Below are 18,768 nucleotides of genomic sequence, written 5' to 3'. Positions count from 1 at the left end.
ATTTGTTGGAAGAAGGATGACAGCCATTGAATTGCTCCTTTTTTATAGGGGGTTGGGGTGTTTAATCATCGTCATGTCATACTCATACTAGAAAAAAAATGAAATAAAGGATAAGATCAAAAATTAATAATAGTAAATGTTAAATACATACAATTAATTAAGATACAACTATTTATGCAAACTGTATAGTTGTTTAATGTAAATATCTTAAAATTCTTGATAATAATATTATTTTCCTAACTAAATACGGGGTACCGTATATCCATAAACATAATATTTATATGGTATTTTATAGTGGAAATGAATTTCATGATTTTTTATTTAATATTTTAACTAGTTAGTAATCAACCGTCAAAATTTTCAAAATTATATAAAAATAAAGATAAAGATGATAATATTACTGATACCAATTTGCAACCAATATCTTTAATATTTTTACTCTTTGTTATGTTTTATTGAATTAAAAGCTTTTGTCATTGTGTGAATGTTAATTTTTTGCATTCGTGATCTCTTTAACAAAACCAATCATGCCTAATTCGTATTGCCGAACACGCTATGTGTATCAATTCCAATATTCCAATACCTTTATATTTTGTTCACATATACCGATATACGAGTATGTTTCAATGGTCCAGAAAGTTGTTCATCTAATACTAATGACATGTATAACTTGAACCAAATGATTACATTTAGTCTTTTAATATCAGAACTATCATTATCAATCCACTCCACCCACATATTTATATGTATATCTTTATGTTATAAAGAATTTAGATAATCTAAAAATTTTAAATTTTTTTGAAGTACAACAAAATAACTATTTTATCCCTAAATATATATATACAAATAAAATTTAAGAATCTTATATGGAAACTAATAAATATAGATTAGCTTATTATTACCATTAATTATCATTTATTTCTAACGTCACCAACAATAAGCGCAAACAAAATCAACGGTCGATGAAGTTAACGCATTCTTCTTAGTCAACTATATTCGCATCGTAGAAGTATAAATTGGTCTATCACGTCTATTGCACGAGCAAAATTTTAATTTGTTTAACAACAAATTTAAACCGTTAATTAAAATTTTATCAAACGGCCTACAAACATTAAAAACTAACATAATTAAAGTTTGTTCGATTACTATAGTGCCAAACTTAAAAGCCCTTTTTATTGCCAAGGAAGGTTACTTTAACTAGTTAGAGACACTTCCAGTTTTATCTAAGGGCTTGAGTTCGTTTTTTAAGGGTGACAAAACCTTAAGGTTTTTTATAAAACTCTCTGAATATTTGTAATGACCTATGCTCAACTTCTCATTGTCTAGGGTACATGCAAGACTTCACCATTATATGGTGAGATTTCCTCGATGTCATATGCCGACTGAATGTTCGGAAAAAAAAACCCTTTTTACTACCGAAATTGAATAACTCCGTTATATAGAGACATCAAATTTGTTTTTGGTAGTCAAAAATAGTCATATTCAAGCACTTTTTAAACATGATTAGTATTACCAGTTGTATACAAAGAAAAAAGAAAGTCACCTTTTAAATACCCATTATTAAAATCGGAATGACGTGGATGCTAGACCGAAGGTTCACGGGAACGCAAGCGTGTCGCCACGTATAAAACAACGAAATCACACACTTTTTTCCTCCTTATACTATTTACAGTATCTCAAATAACCCCCTGAACTATATTATATTTATAAATCAATAGCATTTGTCATTAGTTTTATTCAGGGATTGTTACATAAAATTTTCCGTATCAGACATGTAATATTAAATGACGACAAATAAAACTATTTAAATTTCAAATAGTGTGCATTTATTTCACAAAATATTTTTAAAATAAATAAATTTTGTCAAAGACTAAAATTTGATAAAATATTGTTTACTCTTTAATGATTCATATGATAAATGAAATGAAATTATTCTCCAAACTCTAAAAAAATTAAGATTCCATCAAATAAGGCAAGTTTACATTTCATCTAAATAAGATTTTTCAATATTTGAACAACTAAACACGGTATTAAATGAAATTTAATTTTAATTCCATAATATTTCATCAAAATCTATGAGTCAAATGCGACATTAGGTGTTTTATTATAATCTTATTTCAATATATCTTAGCATACTTTATATTTTAATTTAATATATGAAAGTTTATTTTATGAATGAATATCTGAGATTTTAATTAAATATATAATAGTTGGAAAATTTGCTCCCTTTGGATGATAATTTATAATACGTAAAAAAAGGGCTAAAAATAGCAAGACAGAAAGTATTAGGGGGTCGAGTATTATTCCAGAATTATCATGGGTGAATGGGACAAAAAACCAATTCATGGCATAGGAACTATGAAAGACATTACCTAGTAAAATCTGGTCTGGATACAGCCTGTCATGTTATGCCCTGATTATTCATATTCAAACATCTCCGAAATAGAAAAAGGTAAAATGATAAATCCTTTTAACCAATTCTTCTAAAAATTCTCCTAATATTACAAAAAAGTGACATATGGTATCCACTAATTCTCTTTTCTAATCTTGTCACCTGATTTTTTCACATGTCTTCATCCAATATTAGGAGGATTATTAGGCTATTTTGTTAGGAGAATTAATCATTTCTCTAGAAAAAATAAAGGATTGAGATTCCCTAAAGTTAATATCAACTTTATAGGTAAAGTTGATAGATGTGAACCATTGGATTAAAATCAATGGTTAAGATTAAAATATCATTTTTTAATCTTAACCTTTAATTTTAATTCAATGGTCAAGATTATCCTAACTTTACCTATAAAGTTACTGTAACTTTAAGGAATCTCAATCAAAAAAATTAAGTTAAGTATTGTCAAAGTTTCGTTACTTTGTGTTATGTTGCTTTTATAATCTTCTTTGTTCCACAAATTTAATTACAATAGTCATCATTATAGTTGTTAAGAGAAACGAGAGTAGGTATTCGCGCATTGCGGCGTTGAGATGGTAGGGGTGATAGCTAGGTCATAAAGTGTGACATGTCATAGAGTGTGATAGGTCATAGGAGTTGATATGTTATAGAGTATGATAATAAAATGCCTTAGCCGTACGGACTCTGCCTCCGATTTAAAAATTCATTGAAAGTATATCGAATGACATCTCTAATGACAGAGTATGTGATACGACTAGATTCGATCAATTTAGACCCAAATATTGAAACACAAACATTTTATCTCTTATACTTAGAAAAATACGGCCAGTTTTCGCGAAAAATCAAAATGTTTCAAATCAAGAAAAGACACTTAGAATGTTCTTAAAATGATGTAAAAGACTATTATGCAAGTTTCAGGACCCGAAAAGATCAAACAAAGCCTCGGTAAAAATTTATGAAAAATTACAGAAGCAAGAGCCGTCCTCAAAGGTCGTCCCAGGAAACAAAGGTCGTCCTCCGGCAGCTTCGTACTTTGACACTTTAATCAACTTTCGACCCCTTTTTCTCATTACCGAGTTTTGTACAACTGATAAACAACTTCATTTTGACATAAAAGACATAACACAACATTTTCAAAAGTCTTTATATCATCCGTTGCTACAAACCAAGTTTACAAGACTAAACGGGTCATATTCCCCAAGTTGACATCGACTAGGGTTTTACAATATATCAATATACGAAAGACTATGACTCTAACTCAACTTTTTGCAGAAACGTATATAACAAAACTTTATGAAAAACACCTCACATGTACCAAGAGCCAATAGTCTCAAGGGAGTCACTATGGGTTTTAACCATAAACCAATTTTTACCGTAAAAGTCAACATTTCCACAATTCATATCACCATTAATCTTCAAAGCACTAAATCTTGTTTTGGCCATAAAATCACTAGAAGCACTTTTATCAAAATATTCATATTATTACACATCAATATGCTTCATTACAAGTAATAATTTAAAAAAGGCATTATAGTATAACCATCTCACTTGATAACTTCCAATTTATTAATTTTTCATGAACACTAGCTTGAATTTAGATAAATAACTCATTTTAAAGAAAACTCTCAAATTTATTTCATAATAAGAACCCTAAATTCTCAAGAACAAACAAAAGTAAGTTAATGAAAATTATTACCTTCAAAATTAAGAATTAGAATTAAGTTGGAAATCACTATTGTCTTCTTCTTTTTTTCTTCTAAAATTTGGTCCACACACACAACCCACACTCTTCATTTCTCCCAACTAGATGATTAAGACTTGAATGTTATTACTATTAGCTAAAGAAAAATTCTAGTATTTGAATGATATTATAAACATTCTTGAAGAGATTTGAATTGGAAGTAAAATGGAGAAAAGGAAACGATGATGAAGAAGAGAAGGGTGGGTCAGAAACAAGGAAATGGCCAACACTTTCTCTAAGTGTCACACCCTCTTTCTTTTTATATGGGTATTATACCCGTTATCCGTTAAAGTTTCAACTAAATTAACCTCGTATCTAAAATAATAGGAAACTATTTTAATGTTAAAACTATAATATAAATTAATTTATTTTACCTTTTAATATTTTGGGGTGTTACAGTATAAAATTTTAAAAACATCTATATAATTTTTATAATTTATTGATGTACGATTTTTGAGATAAAAGATTTTGAATGAGTTGGAGAAAAAAAATGATTTATAAAGGAGAGAAAAAAAAATGATTGGCTGAGATATGAGGAGAGAGAAATGGTATTATGATTACTTTTGGTAAATATAGAATAGATAGTAGGAGCATTTTGAAAAAATATTTAAAATTAATATTGAAAATTTAAGTTCAATGTTGAAAATCTAGAGACTTTTTACTATATAATATATAAATAGATATTAGATGTATAAACAATTTACAAACAACATTTTAAATAAATTTATACTATGTGACATGAACAAATCGGTAAAAAATTACATGAACCAATTAGCAAAAAGAGAAAATTAAAAGCACAAATTTCAATTATTTTCTTTTACACTCTTTAAGAAACAAACAAAAAAAAAAACCCAGCATAAGGTCATAAGGACACGCTCGAGATAAAACGTCATGGAAATGGACGAACTTGGGAATAAATATTAACTACAAGGACGTAATTGGAACAAAACGAAAACAATGAAAATGTTTAATATCTATCTATCTATCTATCTATCTATCTACCTTCTACCTATATACTAAAGGAACCCATATTATTTTCCAATCACCTATGTGGCATCACCTAAATGCAATTCAGCCTATAAACTTAACTTTTATTTACAAATAGCTCCTTCTTATTTATTTTCAGATCTTTCTAAATCTTAAACATATTCAAAATTCATTTGCTGACATAAAATTGTAACTCCATATTCTACATTCAAAATCATGTTAATCGTCTCACATGCATATAAATCATGTTATTCAACCTCCACAGATTTGAGAACAATTATAAACATTTGTAGCGGATGATTACTTTTGAATAAGAAATCTAAAATTGGTGGAGGTGCATTCAAGACCTATTGTTAGTGTTTTGCATAATGCAATTTAAATCCTTGAATTTTTAAGACTTGCTATTAGTAATTTAGTATTTTTTTTTTTTAACTGTTTGTTTTAATGCAATGAAATTGATGTAGTTGAAATTCAATATGTCTGCTTTTATCTTCCCTTTGATTCATATAGACAAGTTTTTAAGCAAAAACTTTATAGAACCCGTGTGTTATCACGGGACCAAAATCTAGTAAATAACTAAACAGACAAACATATGTCTGATCCGAAAAATTAATACTGTAGTAAAATAAATGTGTACTTGCATATATTTAAGTTAATTACTACACAATACGTTTATCGTGATGCAGGAGACTACATTGTTGACAATCATTGTCTTAGTAAATAAATAAATAAGGAAAATGATTTATCATTTTAAAAAATTAGCCTAAAATTCTTCTAATAGCTTTAGATGGTGACATGTGAATACCATTAATTCTCTTTTCTAATCTCACCTTCTGATTTTCCACATGTTACAATTATATTAGTTACAAAAAAATTTTGGCTAATAACCTAGGAGGATTGATAATTACCCAATAAATAACTGCGGGGTAACACAGTATCGTTTATGTTTTTGTATTTGGAAATTCTGATGGTTTCTTTAGTTTGGGAGGCTCAAGAGTCAAGAGTTTCGGGATTTGGGCTAACTTTTTGGGCCGACTGGGCTTCTAGATTACATTAATCAAGTTAAATACAACTCGGTGTTGGCACTCGGCACGTTAGTCGATTTTACATCCAAATTTTGAAAATCAAATCTGGCTGGTTCAACCGATTTTTGTAGTCCAAAACTGAATTATGAACATCTCCGATTAGATTTTTTCAATACTTGAAATGGCACAAGTGTTCTCTTGTTAGAAGACGTACGTGAGACTTTATATATGTCAAGCCTTGAGAGAGTTATAAATAAATTAGAAATATATCCTTACAAACTTTGACCACATGTACTTATGTAGCGCATAAAAACCTTCATGCACATGATACATCCATATCTATAAGTTCGTTGTGTAGCATGCCAAAATCATTAATCCTTACCAATTGAATTTCTAGTACATATGTAATGTAAAGAGTATTTTCTAACAACTTTTAAGTGATCACTTTGGTATGATGGGACTTAAAGAACTAAGAATAAAGAAAACCATATCATACTTATATTGTCAATAGAAAAATTCTTAAGCGATCATTTGAAAAACACGGTACATAATTATTTCTAGAAGACGTAAACAGGAGACAACTAGTAGCTAGCCTATTCAAGAACGAATTCTTAAAGTTTGGTAGGTCTCGAAAAACCGGTATCGATACGATAATCGGTTTTTATTTTCGTTCGAACTCAATATCAGTATGAAACTACTAAAGTTAATGTTTTACGTCTGAATTTTTAACAGCATATGTATAGTTGTATACATGTCTATGAATTTAAATAATGTTTCTTAATATAATAATAATGCCACTACAAAGAGTCAAAGACCGACTATTTTTCTTGACAACGCAAGCCAGTGGTTACAACGAGGTTGTCTGGAAGAGCATCCCGTTGCTTATTATTATTAAATATATAATGTGTGATAGATGCGTACTCATGGAATTAGAAATTTATCTATCTATACTTTATTATAAAACAAACTATTTTCTCTTTTTTTTCCAACCTTCTACCTTTAAAATACCTTTATTTTTCAATACATTTCCTAACTTACACGTTAAATCTACCATCTATCTTTAAAATACCTTTATTTTTCAATACATTTGCTCAAGAAATTTTATTATTGGTACACATATAATGATTGCTAAATGACTTTTATGTCCTTTATAAAAACTAAATATATCGATGTAAACCCTCCGTAACACTTTACCATTTTTGTTTCAATATTAACAATTCAATTCATAATCCTTGCGCCATCATCATTCATTGGACATCCCTTTTTTTTTCTTATAACAAATGTTAGTAATTAACCACTACATGTACTTTGATGTTTTATACAGTTTATTGTGATTTTGTACTCTGTAAATAATTTGTTTTTGTATCTATGATCCTTGCATATTCAATGTATTTTTTTTTAAGAATTATCCTATTATTTATGTTATTTATATAATTGCTGATTACTTTCAAAACCTAAAATCAACAATTGATCCAATGAATATACTATCACTAGTTTAGAAGTTTTTATTTTATTGATAATTCATGTATCAGGTTTGGAGGATATTAAGATGCTAGATAAAAGTTGCTTGATGCATTGCGTTCAATGTACAAAAGCTACTTCGATGATTACGAACCTTGTGAATGAGAACGATATGTTATTTGAGCCTGTTGCTCAACAACTAAAAGGAAGAGCTCCAAAATTAAAAAAGAAAAACGGAATAATTCTACTACATGAGATCGATCATTCTAGATTTGAGATTTTGCGATCATCACTGGCACATAATCATTCAAGTTCTCTTTGTGCATTCCAAACAAATAACAGAGTGGACGAGGAAATTAGCTACACGCATCAAGGACATAATTTGCTTGATTTGAATCTGTATCCTGAGTTTTCAAGTGATGCTATTTCGTTTGAGTAGCATTGCTTGTATTGAGGGCAGGGGGTTTTTTGTAAAGTTTTAATAAAAGAGAGTTAACTATATTAAGGGCATAAAAGTCATTTAATAAATGTTTCAGTGTGCTCATCAATCCTTTCCTTGAGCAAATCAGCTCCCCTTTTCAATACATTCCTAACTTACACGCTAAATCTACCCAATATATCCTTAAAATATTTTTCAACCATATTTATCCAAATTATCTATCTCCTTTATTCATTAATTTAAATATTTCAACCTAATATTTTTATAATACTCTTAATAAAATTATTTACAAAAGATACATCTCTTAACCATAAAAATAACTACACTATTATTTACATCAATTACTTTTAGATTAATAACTATATCGTTACCATCACCGCCACCATCATCACCCGTTGCCACCACCGTCACCGCATTGCGCAGGTACACATCTCGTTATATACTAAATGTACTTTTGGAGTATAGATAACGCCCGTAGACAAATAAGTATACTTACAAAGATTATTATCTTGTTCCTTAATATTATAGTGAAGATTTGGGTCTAGTTTTAACAAATTAACTTGGCCTAATAAAAATAAAATAAAATAAAAAAATCTTGAGTTTGTGGTCCGTTTGATAAGGTTTTTAACCTTTCAATGATTTATTTTGGTTTGAGTATCACTTTATGTATTTATAAGAGTGGATTTTATGGATGGGTTTTTGGAATCTTAGATCGATGAAACGACAAACTGCCGTTAAAAAGAAAAGATTAGTTTTAAATAAAAAAACATAATTATCTTAAACTTGGGCCAGCCAGTATCGTACCAATTAGCATTATTTATACATTTTTCCTGCAAATAGATAACAAGAAATTTGCACCAAGAAAAGTTGTGTATAAAAGTCAATGTTATACGCTTATACATATAATTTAAGTTTAATATCTGGTGGATGACTATGTAAAAAATATTTATATTTATATATATGTATGTAGGGTAGTTTTCCGATGAGAACATGTTGAAAATGAGAACAGTGAGAACAATTTCTGGCCATTGGATGAAAAAATTAAAGGCTAAGATGATTTGGGGTGTTTTGTAATATTTAATGAAATTAATGGTAAATATGTTATTTTACATGTATTTTAAAGGACATAAAGGTAATTAAATATAAAAGAAAAAAAAAAAAATATGCATGCCAATTTACACCACGTTCATGGGACATGGCAGTTTTCCAATTAGCAAAAGCAGTTACATGATGTTCATTGTATAGGAGTTCCACATCCATATAGAAATAAGAGTTCGATCCGCATCCATTTTTCAATATAACTAATTGTGCATCTACTTTGGAAATATGCATCCACATTTTAGAAAAACTTTGCATCCTCATTTATATAAGAGCTATGCATCCACATCTAAGAAATATTTTGTATCCTTTTTTATAAGAGTTGTGCATCCATTTGTTTAAGATGTTGTGTGCATCCAAGGAACTATGCATCCAAATTACAAAGGACGAATTGAATGTATTCAAATTCATGCAAATCCAACTCTTTACTGTGAAGAAAATAAGATCGAATTGGACAAAAAATAATGCCTAAACACTTATTACACCTAATGTTAAGAAAATCAAAATCGAATGGGACAATTAATGGCATTTTTGAAACGGCAGTTATAGAAGCCGTCCTATTATTTAAATTGATATCAAGTTAAATTTGAAAAGGCAGTTTATTTTAATGAATTAATAATTATTTGATAAAAATATAAATTAAATATATTTTTGAATTGTCTAAATTACCCTATTAAATGATTGATGATTTGGAAGTCTCTTATTAGATGGATGGCTCCCCTATGTATGTATATGTATATACTAGTGCTTAGACCCCGTACGATGCACGGATAACCCTAAATAATTTTTCTTAAACTTTATTTTAAGATTGTATCAATGAATAAATATAACTGAGTTGGACATAATAAAACTATTAAGAAGAAGAATACTAGATATACCTTGAGATTTATTAATGATACATGAGGGCTTAAAACGCGTACATTGCACGCTAGAGAGAAATTATAAAATGGATTGCCCATAGTAGGCGCATATAAGAAGGATTATGTTGGTTACCTGGATGTGATAGGTATTATGAATTTTCTCACACTTTCATATATAGACCCACATGGATGCGCTATAACCTTAAATAATTTTTTTAACACCAGTTCAAGTATGCATGTAGCGAAGTAAATGTACTCCTATTACAACTAATGACCATTTTAAAAAAAATTAATGACTTAACATACATAGAAAAGTCTTATTTAGCACTAAAATAAACCATATATACCTCATAATTTTCATCACAAATTTGATAGGTTGTTCTTTGTATAAGATTTGAAGTTTGTTGATCATTTATTTTAACTCCAATAGCACAAGTGGCATCTACAATCCTAACTTGCACATTAAACCTACCAAAAAAAAAAAAAACAGAGATACAATTGTACCACACAACTTAATGATTATAGAGTTTTAATATGAAATATATATATATATACCTAGGATTGATGAGAACTCCTTCCTTGTTACATGAACAACAAATCCACATTTTGTTGTCCCTTAAAGCATCAATAATGTCGACTGCATCCATGTAGAGATCGGTCAACTTAATTCTTGAGAATAGTTCACACATTCCATTGAATACCATAACTGGTCGGTTGGAATAAAACCGATTGTTGCAACAACAACCACTTTATCAAGCTGTCAAAATGAAAATGTTTATACATTAGAATGTTAAAAAGCTAGTTATAAATTCGAAAAAAAGTTATGTTAAAAAGTAATCTAATCGGAAAAAAAAATTCACAAACAATGAATACTTACATGTTCGTCCATCAGGATCATCTCAATACTACCTATGTTATTAACATCTCTATATAGAGGTTGCTTCCATAGCCGCAAATTCTAACCGTTATCGTACATGGCTTATTATTTGGACGCAAATTTCTAATTGAAACATGGTTTAGTGAAGCCATGCTAAAATTGATCTGTTATATGTTTACGTTTTAAAATGCCTTAAAACTGAATGGAAGTGGTCTTATATAGACGTAGACATGCAAGAAAGTAACCGCCAAAAGCAATACACGAACGGTTACATATTCAAATTTTTGAAAATTTGAACTTCTTGAAAGCATAACTAATATGTTTTCGAAAATTTGAACTTCTTATAAAAGTAACTAATCCGTAGACCTTCCAAGGAGCAATATTGTAATGATTTTTGGGCTTTCTTGCATTTTTAAGCATGCCACATAGGCAATAACTAACAAATTTTGAAGTGAGATTTATATAATGTAGGGATAATATTAGGAATGAGTGTAAATTTATGGTTAATTTCTTACTCAATATTTATATCGTACGTATTAAAAAAAATTGAAATTAATAACCGAAAAATAAGAAATACCTCACTTAAATTCTCATATTCTGACACTGTTATGTATCGACAATGTTTGACAAAAGTCATTGGTGACGCGTAAATATGTAGATTCAGAATTTCTGTTTTGGTTATATCACATGAAGTTACTTCTGTAGTTGCTTGATATCTACATGCATTTATAAATTAAGAGCTTTAATGCATAATTAATTCATGATATAAGAATTATCTTTTTTTTGGACACTTTCATATAATTTTAGGTACCATGTATAATACCTCTTCACATATAAACAAATTTCATCAACTTTATCGTCCATTAGCAATCTTGTACCATATGCAACATCGGATATATATATATTACTTACATACAATAGATTTACACGTGTAATTAAAACTATAAAAAACATTTAAGTTATACTTACAAAATTATACATTTCGAATTTAGTAAAAATAATCTAAATATAATTAAAACTAATAGTTGTAATCTAAATACATTACCTCCACAATTTCGAGCTCTCGCAAATTGTAATATCATAACCAATATAGATAATTCATAACATTAAACAGCCCGCATAAATATATCCACATAATGATTATATAAAATACATTCAATCTTCTTTCCACTGAAATAGTTAAAATATAAAGATATTAGTGAAAACATAATAGTATGAAATCTAAATGATTAACTGATTATTATTAAGTATATATCGATGAATTTAATTGTATATACTAACCTCTTGTCGATCTTGCAACACCAAACTCAGTCTCTTTAATTTTTTTTCATGTCATTTAAAACACAAAGTATCTCCAACATCTACAACTCTTCCAATTACATCTGATTGTACGTAACGTTTATAATAATATATAATTTATGATCTTATCTTGCATATATAAAATCAAAATATAGAAATAACTCACCACATAATATGATCGACCATGAAACTTATCTTCTAACATAATGGATGTCATTTCATTCATTTGTATTCGTAAGTTTGAAACAAATACTTGAACTGCAAAAAAAAGGTAATGGGTCCTCACCACGTAAAAATACTTGAACAGCAAAAAAAGCTTTCAAGAAGACAAAGTGTTTTTAAGTTAGTAATGGGATCATGTATTTATAGTTTTTGTTTGAAGTGGGTGGTATTTTTCAAAATTTAAAAGTTCATTTTTGAAACTGTATTTACATGTACAATTACACGTATTTGAATATGCTATATTTTAGGTACCTAATGGGATCATGTATTTACAGTTTTTGTTGCTAATGTGTTATTTAATAACTGAAAATCTATTACGTATACCCATTACATATTAAAATTTTTTAATATGCTAAATTTTAGGTCCATAAAAAGTGGGATAAATTTTATATATTACAGCCCAATACATATACTCATTACATCTAGTAAATTTACTCACAAATTCTTGCAGTAAATCTATTACGTATCAAAGCCCAATAAATTAAAATTTACTGATTACAACGTTGTTTACGAAATAAACGGCTATAACATAAGAACATACCTCATCACTTGAATCAACTTTTACAAATTTAGAAATAAATTTGTAGTTGTCTGATACATCCAAAACTTTATAATATATTTAGTACCCACTTTTTATGGACCTAAAATTTAGCATATTTTAAAAAATTAACTGTACATACCTACAATTTTTTAACTTCCCATTTGAATTTAAAAATAGCCGCCCATTGCTAAGTTTTAACCGAATGCCAAATAGATTCTTATATATACATAACAATTCATATAGCTAAGTATAAACTTCACACCACAATTTATTCCACTCTTGACTAATATTTTTCATCCATACATTCGTTCAACATGAATTCTTCTTTCAAATTACTTAATGAACTTCATCCAGATCGTGATGATTTAAGTATCAAAGTTAGAATAGTCCGTAAATGGACCAGTAATGGATTTCTCACAAACAGTCTTCTTTGGTCCATTAAAAGCATTAGATGATCAAACTGCTTACTCTTTTTACTCTGGTCCATTAATAGCATTATATGAATTTCATCTGCCACTCTTTACTCTGTTTACTCTATTTTAAAAACATAAACCATTAAAAACATAAGTCGAACGGATTACATGATCAAAACTACATACTTAAAAACAGATTTAAGTTGACTAATCTGAAAATAACATGAAAACACATAAAACAAAGTAACTAAATTTATTAAATTAGAAAACAGTCTTTTCTATTTTTAAAAATAAATATTAACCAATATGATATGCTTCATATATATACAGTATAGAAAACAATATATAAAGTAATCTAATCAAAAAAGAAAAATTCACAAACAATGAATACTTACATGTTCGTCCATTAGAATCATCTCAATACTACCTATGTTATTAACATCTCCATATAGAGGTTACTTCCATAGCCGCAAAATTCTAACCGTTATCATACATGGCTTATTATTTGGACGCAAATTTCTAATTGAAACATGGTTTAGTGAAGCCATGCTAAAATTGATATGTTATGTGTTTACGTTTTGAAATGCCTTTAAACTGAATGGAAGTGGCCTTATATAGGCATAGACATGCAAGGAAGTAACCGCCACAAGTAATACACGAATGGTTACATATTCAAATTTTCGAAAATTTGAACTTGTATAAAGCATAACTAATCCGTTTTCAAAAATTTGAACTTCTTATAAAATAACTAATCCGTAGACCTTCCAAGGAGCAATATTTAGATGATTTTTGGGCTTTCTTGCATTTTTAAGCATGCCACATAGGCAATAACTAACAAATTTTGAAGTGAGATTTATATAATGTAGGGATATGTATTCTGGGTAGGGGTGTTAAAAATAACCAAACCCAAATAACCCGACCTAACCTGAATGGGTTTGGGTGATACGGGTTGGGTTATTTGGTTTGTGGGTCGTCATTTGAGTTAACCCAAAGCTTAATCGGTTTGGGTTGTGGGTGAAAATGTTATAGTTTGGGTCAACCCAAATAACCCAAATAAGATGCATTTATATATATATACACTAATATAACACATTAAATTTGTTTAAAGTATATATTATTTGAATATTAAATTTTCATTTATAAACAAAATCAGAAACATGCAAAGTTAAATAATAATGGATGTTAAAAAATACACTAATAAAAGATGATAAATATATGAATATAAAAAGAGTTATATATTGTCAAAATTTGTTTATTTAATATCAGTAGTTTCTATATTTTTATATAGTTTGTAATTTATTTGTTTTGTGTATGACTTTTATTCTAATAATATTATCATTTTTTCATTCAAGAATTCAAAAAACGCATAATCAAAAGTGTTTCAACACATTTGAAAATAAAGAACTTAGTCTATATAAGTATCACTATTATTCAAGTTTTTGAAATTGAAATTATATTGTTGCAATATTGCGTAACTAATGCACGTAAATTCAATGACATTTTATTTGGGTTAACCAAAACCCGATCCAAAAAACCCGAACCCAAACAACCCAAACCCAAATAACCCAAATATTATTTGGTTTGGGTTACGGGTTAACTTATAATCCTTTGAAACCCGAATAACCCGAACCAAATAACCCGAAATCCAATTAACCCGACCCATCAACACCCCTAACTCTGGGGGACAATCAAATAAGAGCACGATAAAATACTTAAAAACTACATTTTGATGCATTAAAAGTCTATAAAACTAACATAAAGCATAATTAATTATCATTATTTAAGTGTTTAGTAACACATTAATTCGTCAAAATAAAAAAAATTACGTTTTTTTATGCATCATTTTGACAAAAAAAGGTGATTTTTTCGATTTTGACGAATCAATGTGTTGTTAAACACTTAAATAATGATAATTAGTTATGCACTATGTTAGTTTTATGGACTTTTAATACATCAAAATGTAGTTTTTAAGTGTTCTCACCGTTCTTATTTTAAAAGTGTTCTTGCCGAAGTGTTACCTTATATATGCTTATACAATTAGTAACTAAAAATCGACCAAAAAGAACAAAAGAAAAAAACAATAAGCTTCCGTATAAAAAAAAATCAAATTTATATATTGTATTTATAGTTTATTTACGTAATAAATTTTAATTATATGCTGTTCGAAATATCAGATCAAACTATATACTACAAACCTGTCACTTTGTATCAAAATCACAACTTTGTATAAATTTAAACTATTTTTGCAAATGGATTGATAACATAAGGACTAAAATATATTTCGTTTTAATAAACGTTTATTAAATGTTCAATTTAAAATTATAAATTTAACTATATGAGAAGACATTTAATTATTAGGGTTTGCATTAATTAGTTGTATACATACCATAAAATTTAGGGGTGAACTTTTAATATATAAATGTACAATTTTTGTATGCACGTTAAGTGAAGCCTAAAGGCTTTATTTAACATTTTTATTATATGAGAATTATTATAGAGAGACAGTAAATCAAACGATGTAAGTATGTTAAGTTCGCTTAGCAACAAAGCTAACTGTTTTAAGAAAATAGACATTAGTCAACAGTTTCGTCTCGTCCAATAACCCATTTCTCTAACATGAGAGGTAATTATCTGGATATGTCTTGATAATTTCGATTCATCAACAATAATGAACCAATTTAAAAGTACTCAGTCGTCAATTGGTTGTAAACTTGAAAGGTCATACTTGCAGAGCGCCGGGCTCAAGCCCTATCTCTAAACCACATTGACGTAATGACGCCTTACGTTATTGTGTACATCTGGTTTTTTGACACCTGACTATTTTTATTGAAAGATCGTATTAGCTTAGGCTCAAGTCCTTTTGTTATTGTGTATATCCAGTTTAAAAATCGCTAACTATTTTTAAAATCTTTCAATTCATTGTAATCGTGGTGGACTAGTACTTCTTCAATAGGTAGGCGATATAAGTTATAACATGATCCAAACGGTCTACAAGTCAAACTGGCCGTTATACATACAACGACAGTGATATAACACTACAAAACATGACAAACTTCATATTGTTTGGCGACTGGCCCTTTTTTAGTATATTGAACATGTACGGCCTGTGCCTATAGACGTCCTCTCCTTGTAACTTGGACGTTGGGAATGTTGGGGAATTCAGTGATATAGGCGCGGAGGTGGCTGGCAAGAAGTTTGAAGAAGTTAGTTGTTATAGGCATAGACCTGAGTATAAAAACAAAGAACAAATAGGACTAATCTTGAACAGGATGTCTGAAGCTGCGTACACGTATAGCCGGGTTAGAGAGCAGATGAATGAGCTTATGCTGATAAAGACTTTGTGCATGATAACCTAATGAATCTACAAACCAATAAAGGAATCCAAGCGTTCAGCGGGTTCATTACCAATCAAACAAATGCAAATAAGCCAATAAGCTGAAATATTACGCAAGACCAAACATCCGAAACAGTAAACAAGTCGGATCAACATATTATATCATCATGACATCTATATATAACTTATACATATTCATTGCATTTATTCCATAAATGCTACGCCCATGAAAAAATTTCCATAACAAAAGATCATTCATATTCTTATTAAAAAAAAAAAAGAAAAGAAAAATTCTTCATATATATTAGAACTTTAGAAGCATAGGTTTATAAGCAGGAGGGTCTAAAGTGATGAGTAGCTAGGATGCTTAATAATCCTCTTCAAAATCATAGTCCTTGCTATTTTTGCATCACTTGTGCACTTGTCCAAATGGTCACTCAAATCCTCAATTGTCTTTTCAAACACATTCCTCATGCTCTTCATCTCATCCACCATTATCCCCACCGCTTCCTGTTCCTTGGTAGTTACCTCAAAATCAACATTTCCCAGCATACCTTCCGTATTTGCTTCCAGTTTGTCAACAAGCGCCTTGATGTTATCCAAATCTTTCATCACAATATAATTCCCAACCTGCATTTCACTTGTCATCTCCCTCTGATCTCTAAACTTCTGCTCATACTCCTTCCACAATGAATTAACCCACTGCCCCATCGACCCCAACGGCACAGCAGACGCAGCAGCTGATGCTGTGACAAGCGGAGAGGCAGCCACCACCGCAGCCACAACAGAACCAATCACAACAGTGCTACAAGTCCCCCAAAAAAACACATTACTCAATATCCTCCCCGTCTTCATCGATTTCAACTTCTTATCAAGTTCCACTTTCTGGGCTTGCAGCTTCTCAAACATTGTAACTTGTTTCATAGAATCATGTTGTAACAACTCGAAGAATTCACCCGAAAACGGTCCGTCCAAGGCCTTAAACTTTTTAAACTCCTCAAGAATGTTCACATCACTACTATGTGCTTCATATTTATCAATAACAGTATATAAAGAAGAGAAACGAGAATCAATTCCTTTCAAACAATTATTAAGTGAAGCAGACGAATCAATAGTTGACATAAGTTGAGCATAATCTTTAGCCAGTGGATGGATGACCTTAAGATGGTTGCTGAATAGGTCGGTGCCAAGGTCAAAGCCGTGATAGTCCTTGTGGAGGTCGTTATCGACTTGGATTCTTGTGTCCTTGTGGAGGTCGTTATTGCCTGCGAAATCTTTGAGTATTGTTTCCATTTCCAATTGAGATGGGTTAAGTGCAGAATTTGACATTTTTTGATGATGGTTTTGTTAAAGTTGTGTTAAGCAGTAGGTTTTTGGATTTGAGAAATTTGGTTTGGAGATTGAGTGTGGAGAGGAAAACCGGATTTTTCAGTGTTAGATTGTTCAAAAAAAAATTTCTTTCCTTTTTCCTAGTCAAAGATGAATGTTTTTTTTAAAGAGTTGCTTTCATCACATCCTATTAGGATATACCATATCATTAAGTTAAGTTTGGTCTTTGTATTTTTTTTTTCATCATTACATTTCCATATGGTAATTTTTGATATCGGTACTAATCCTTCATCCTAACTGGGAAGACACAACAAGAGAGTGAAAGACCATCGGACATTCGGACGGATCTCTCTGTACTCGGCTTGACATGGCCGCCCTATGTGACTGGCGCTCAGGACGAGAATGTGGCGCCTGTTCTTTGTGTACATCCAGATTTTAAATTTCCCAACTCTTTCTTAAAACTTGCATTTCATTGTTATTGTGTTGGGCTACTTCATTAGGTAGCTGAGGTTTCTTCTAGCATGATAGTCACTATAAGTCATAACATCAACCAAACCGTTGCCACATCAAAGGTCTGTAAGTTATAATCGATTATACATACTATACAATAATGGTGACATAAGTTATAACATTAACTAGAAATTGGAAACAATAAAACATGGCAAACTTCATATAGTTAGGCGACTTACCCTTTTTAAGAATATTGAACATGTAAGTAGTAGCCAAGAACAAATA

At 29.6% G+C, this 18,768-nt stretch overlaps 1 protein-coding gene across 1 annotated transcript; it reads right to left on the bottom strand.

Moving 5' to 3' along the window:
* Positions 1 to 17,033: 17,033 nt before the first annotated feature.
* Positions 17,034 to 18,033, bottom strand: LOC122604708 (UPF0496 protein At4g34320-like). The gene has a single exon (XM_043777579.1). The coding sequence runs from the start codon at positions 18,031 to 18,033 to the stop codon at positions 17,047 to 17,049; it is 987 nt and encodes a 328-aa protein (XP_043633514.1). The 3' UTR covers positions 17,034 to 17,046.
* Between the last annotated feature and the right edge of the window lie 735 nt (positions 18,034 to 18,768).

The sequence above is a fragment of the Erigeron canadensis genome, chromosome 6 (genome assembly GCF_010389155.1).
Source record: "Erigeron canadensis isolate Cc75 chromosome 6, C_canadensis_v1, whole genome shotgun sequence".
NCBI classification, from domain to species: domain Eukaryota; kingdom Viridiplantae; phylum Streptophyta; class Magnoliopsida; order Asterales; family Asteraceae; genus Erigeron; species Erigeron canadensis.
Note: the sequence above shows the minus strand (reverse complement) of the source record. Positions and strands in the feature narration are given on the sequence as shown.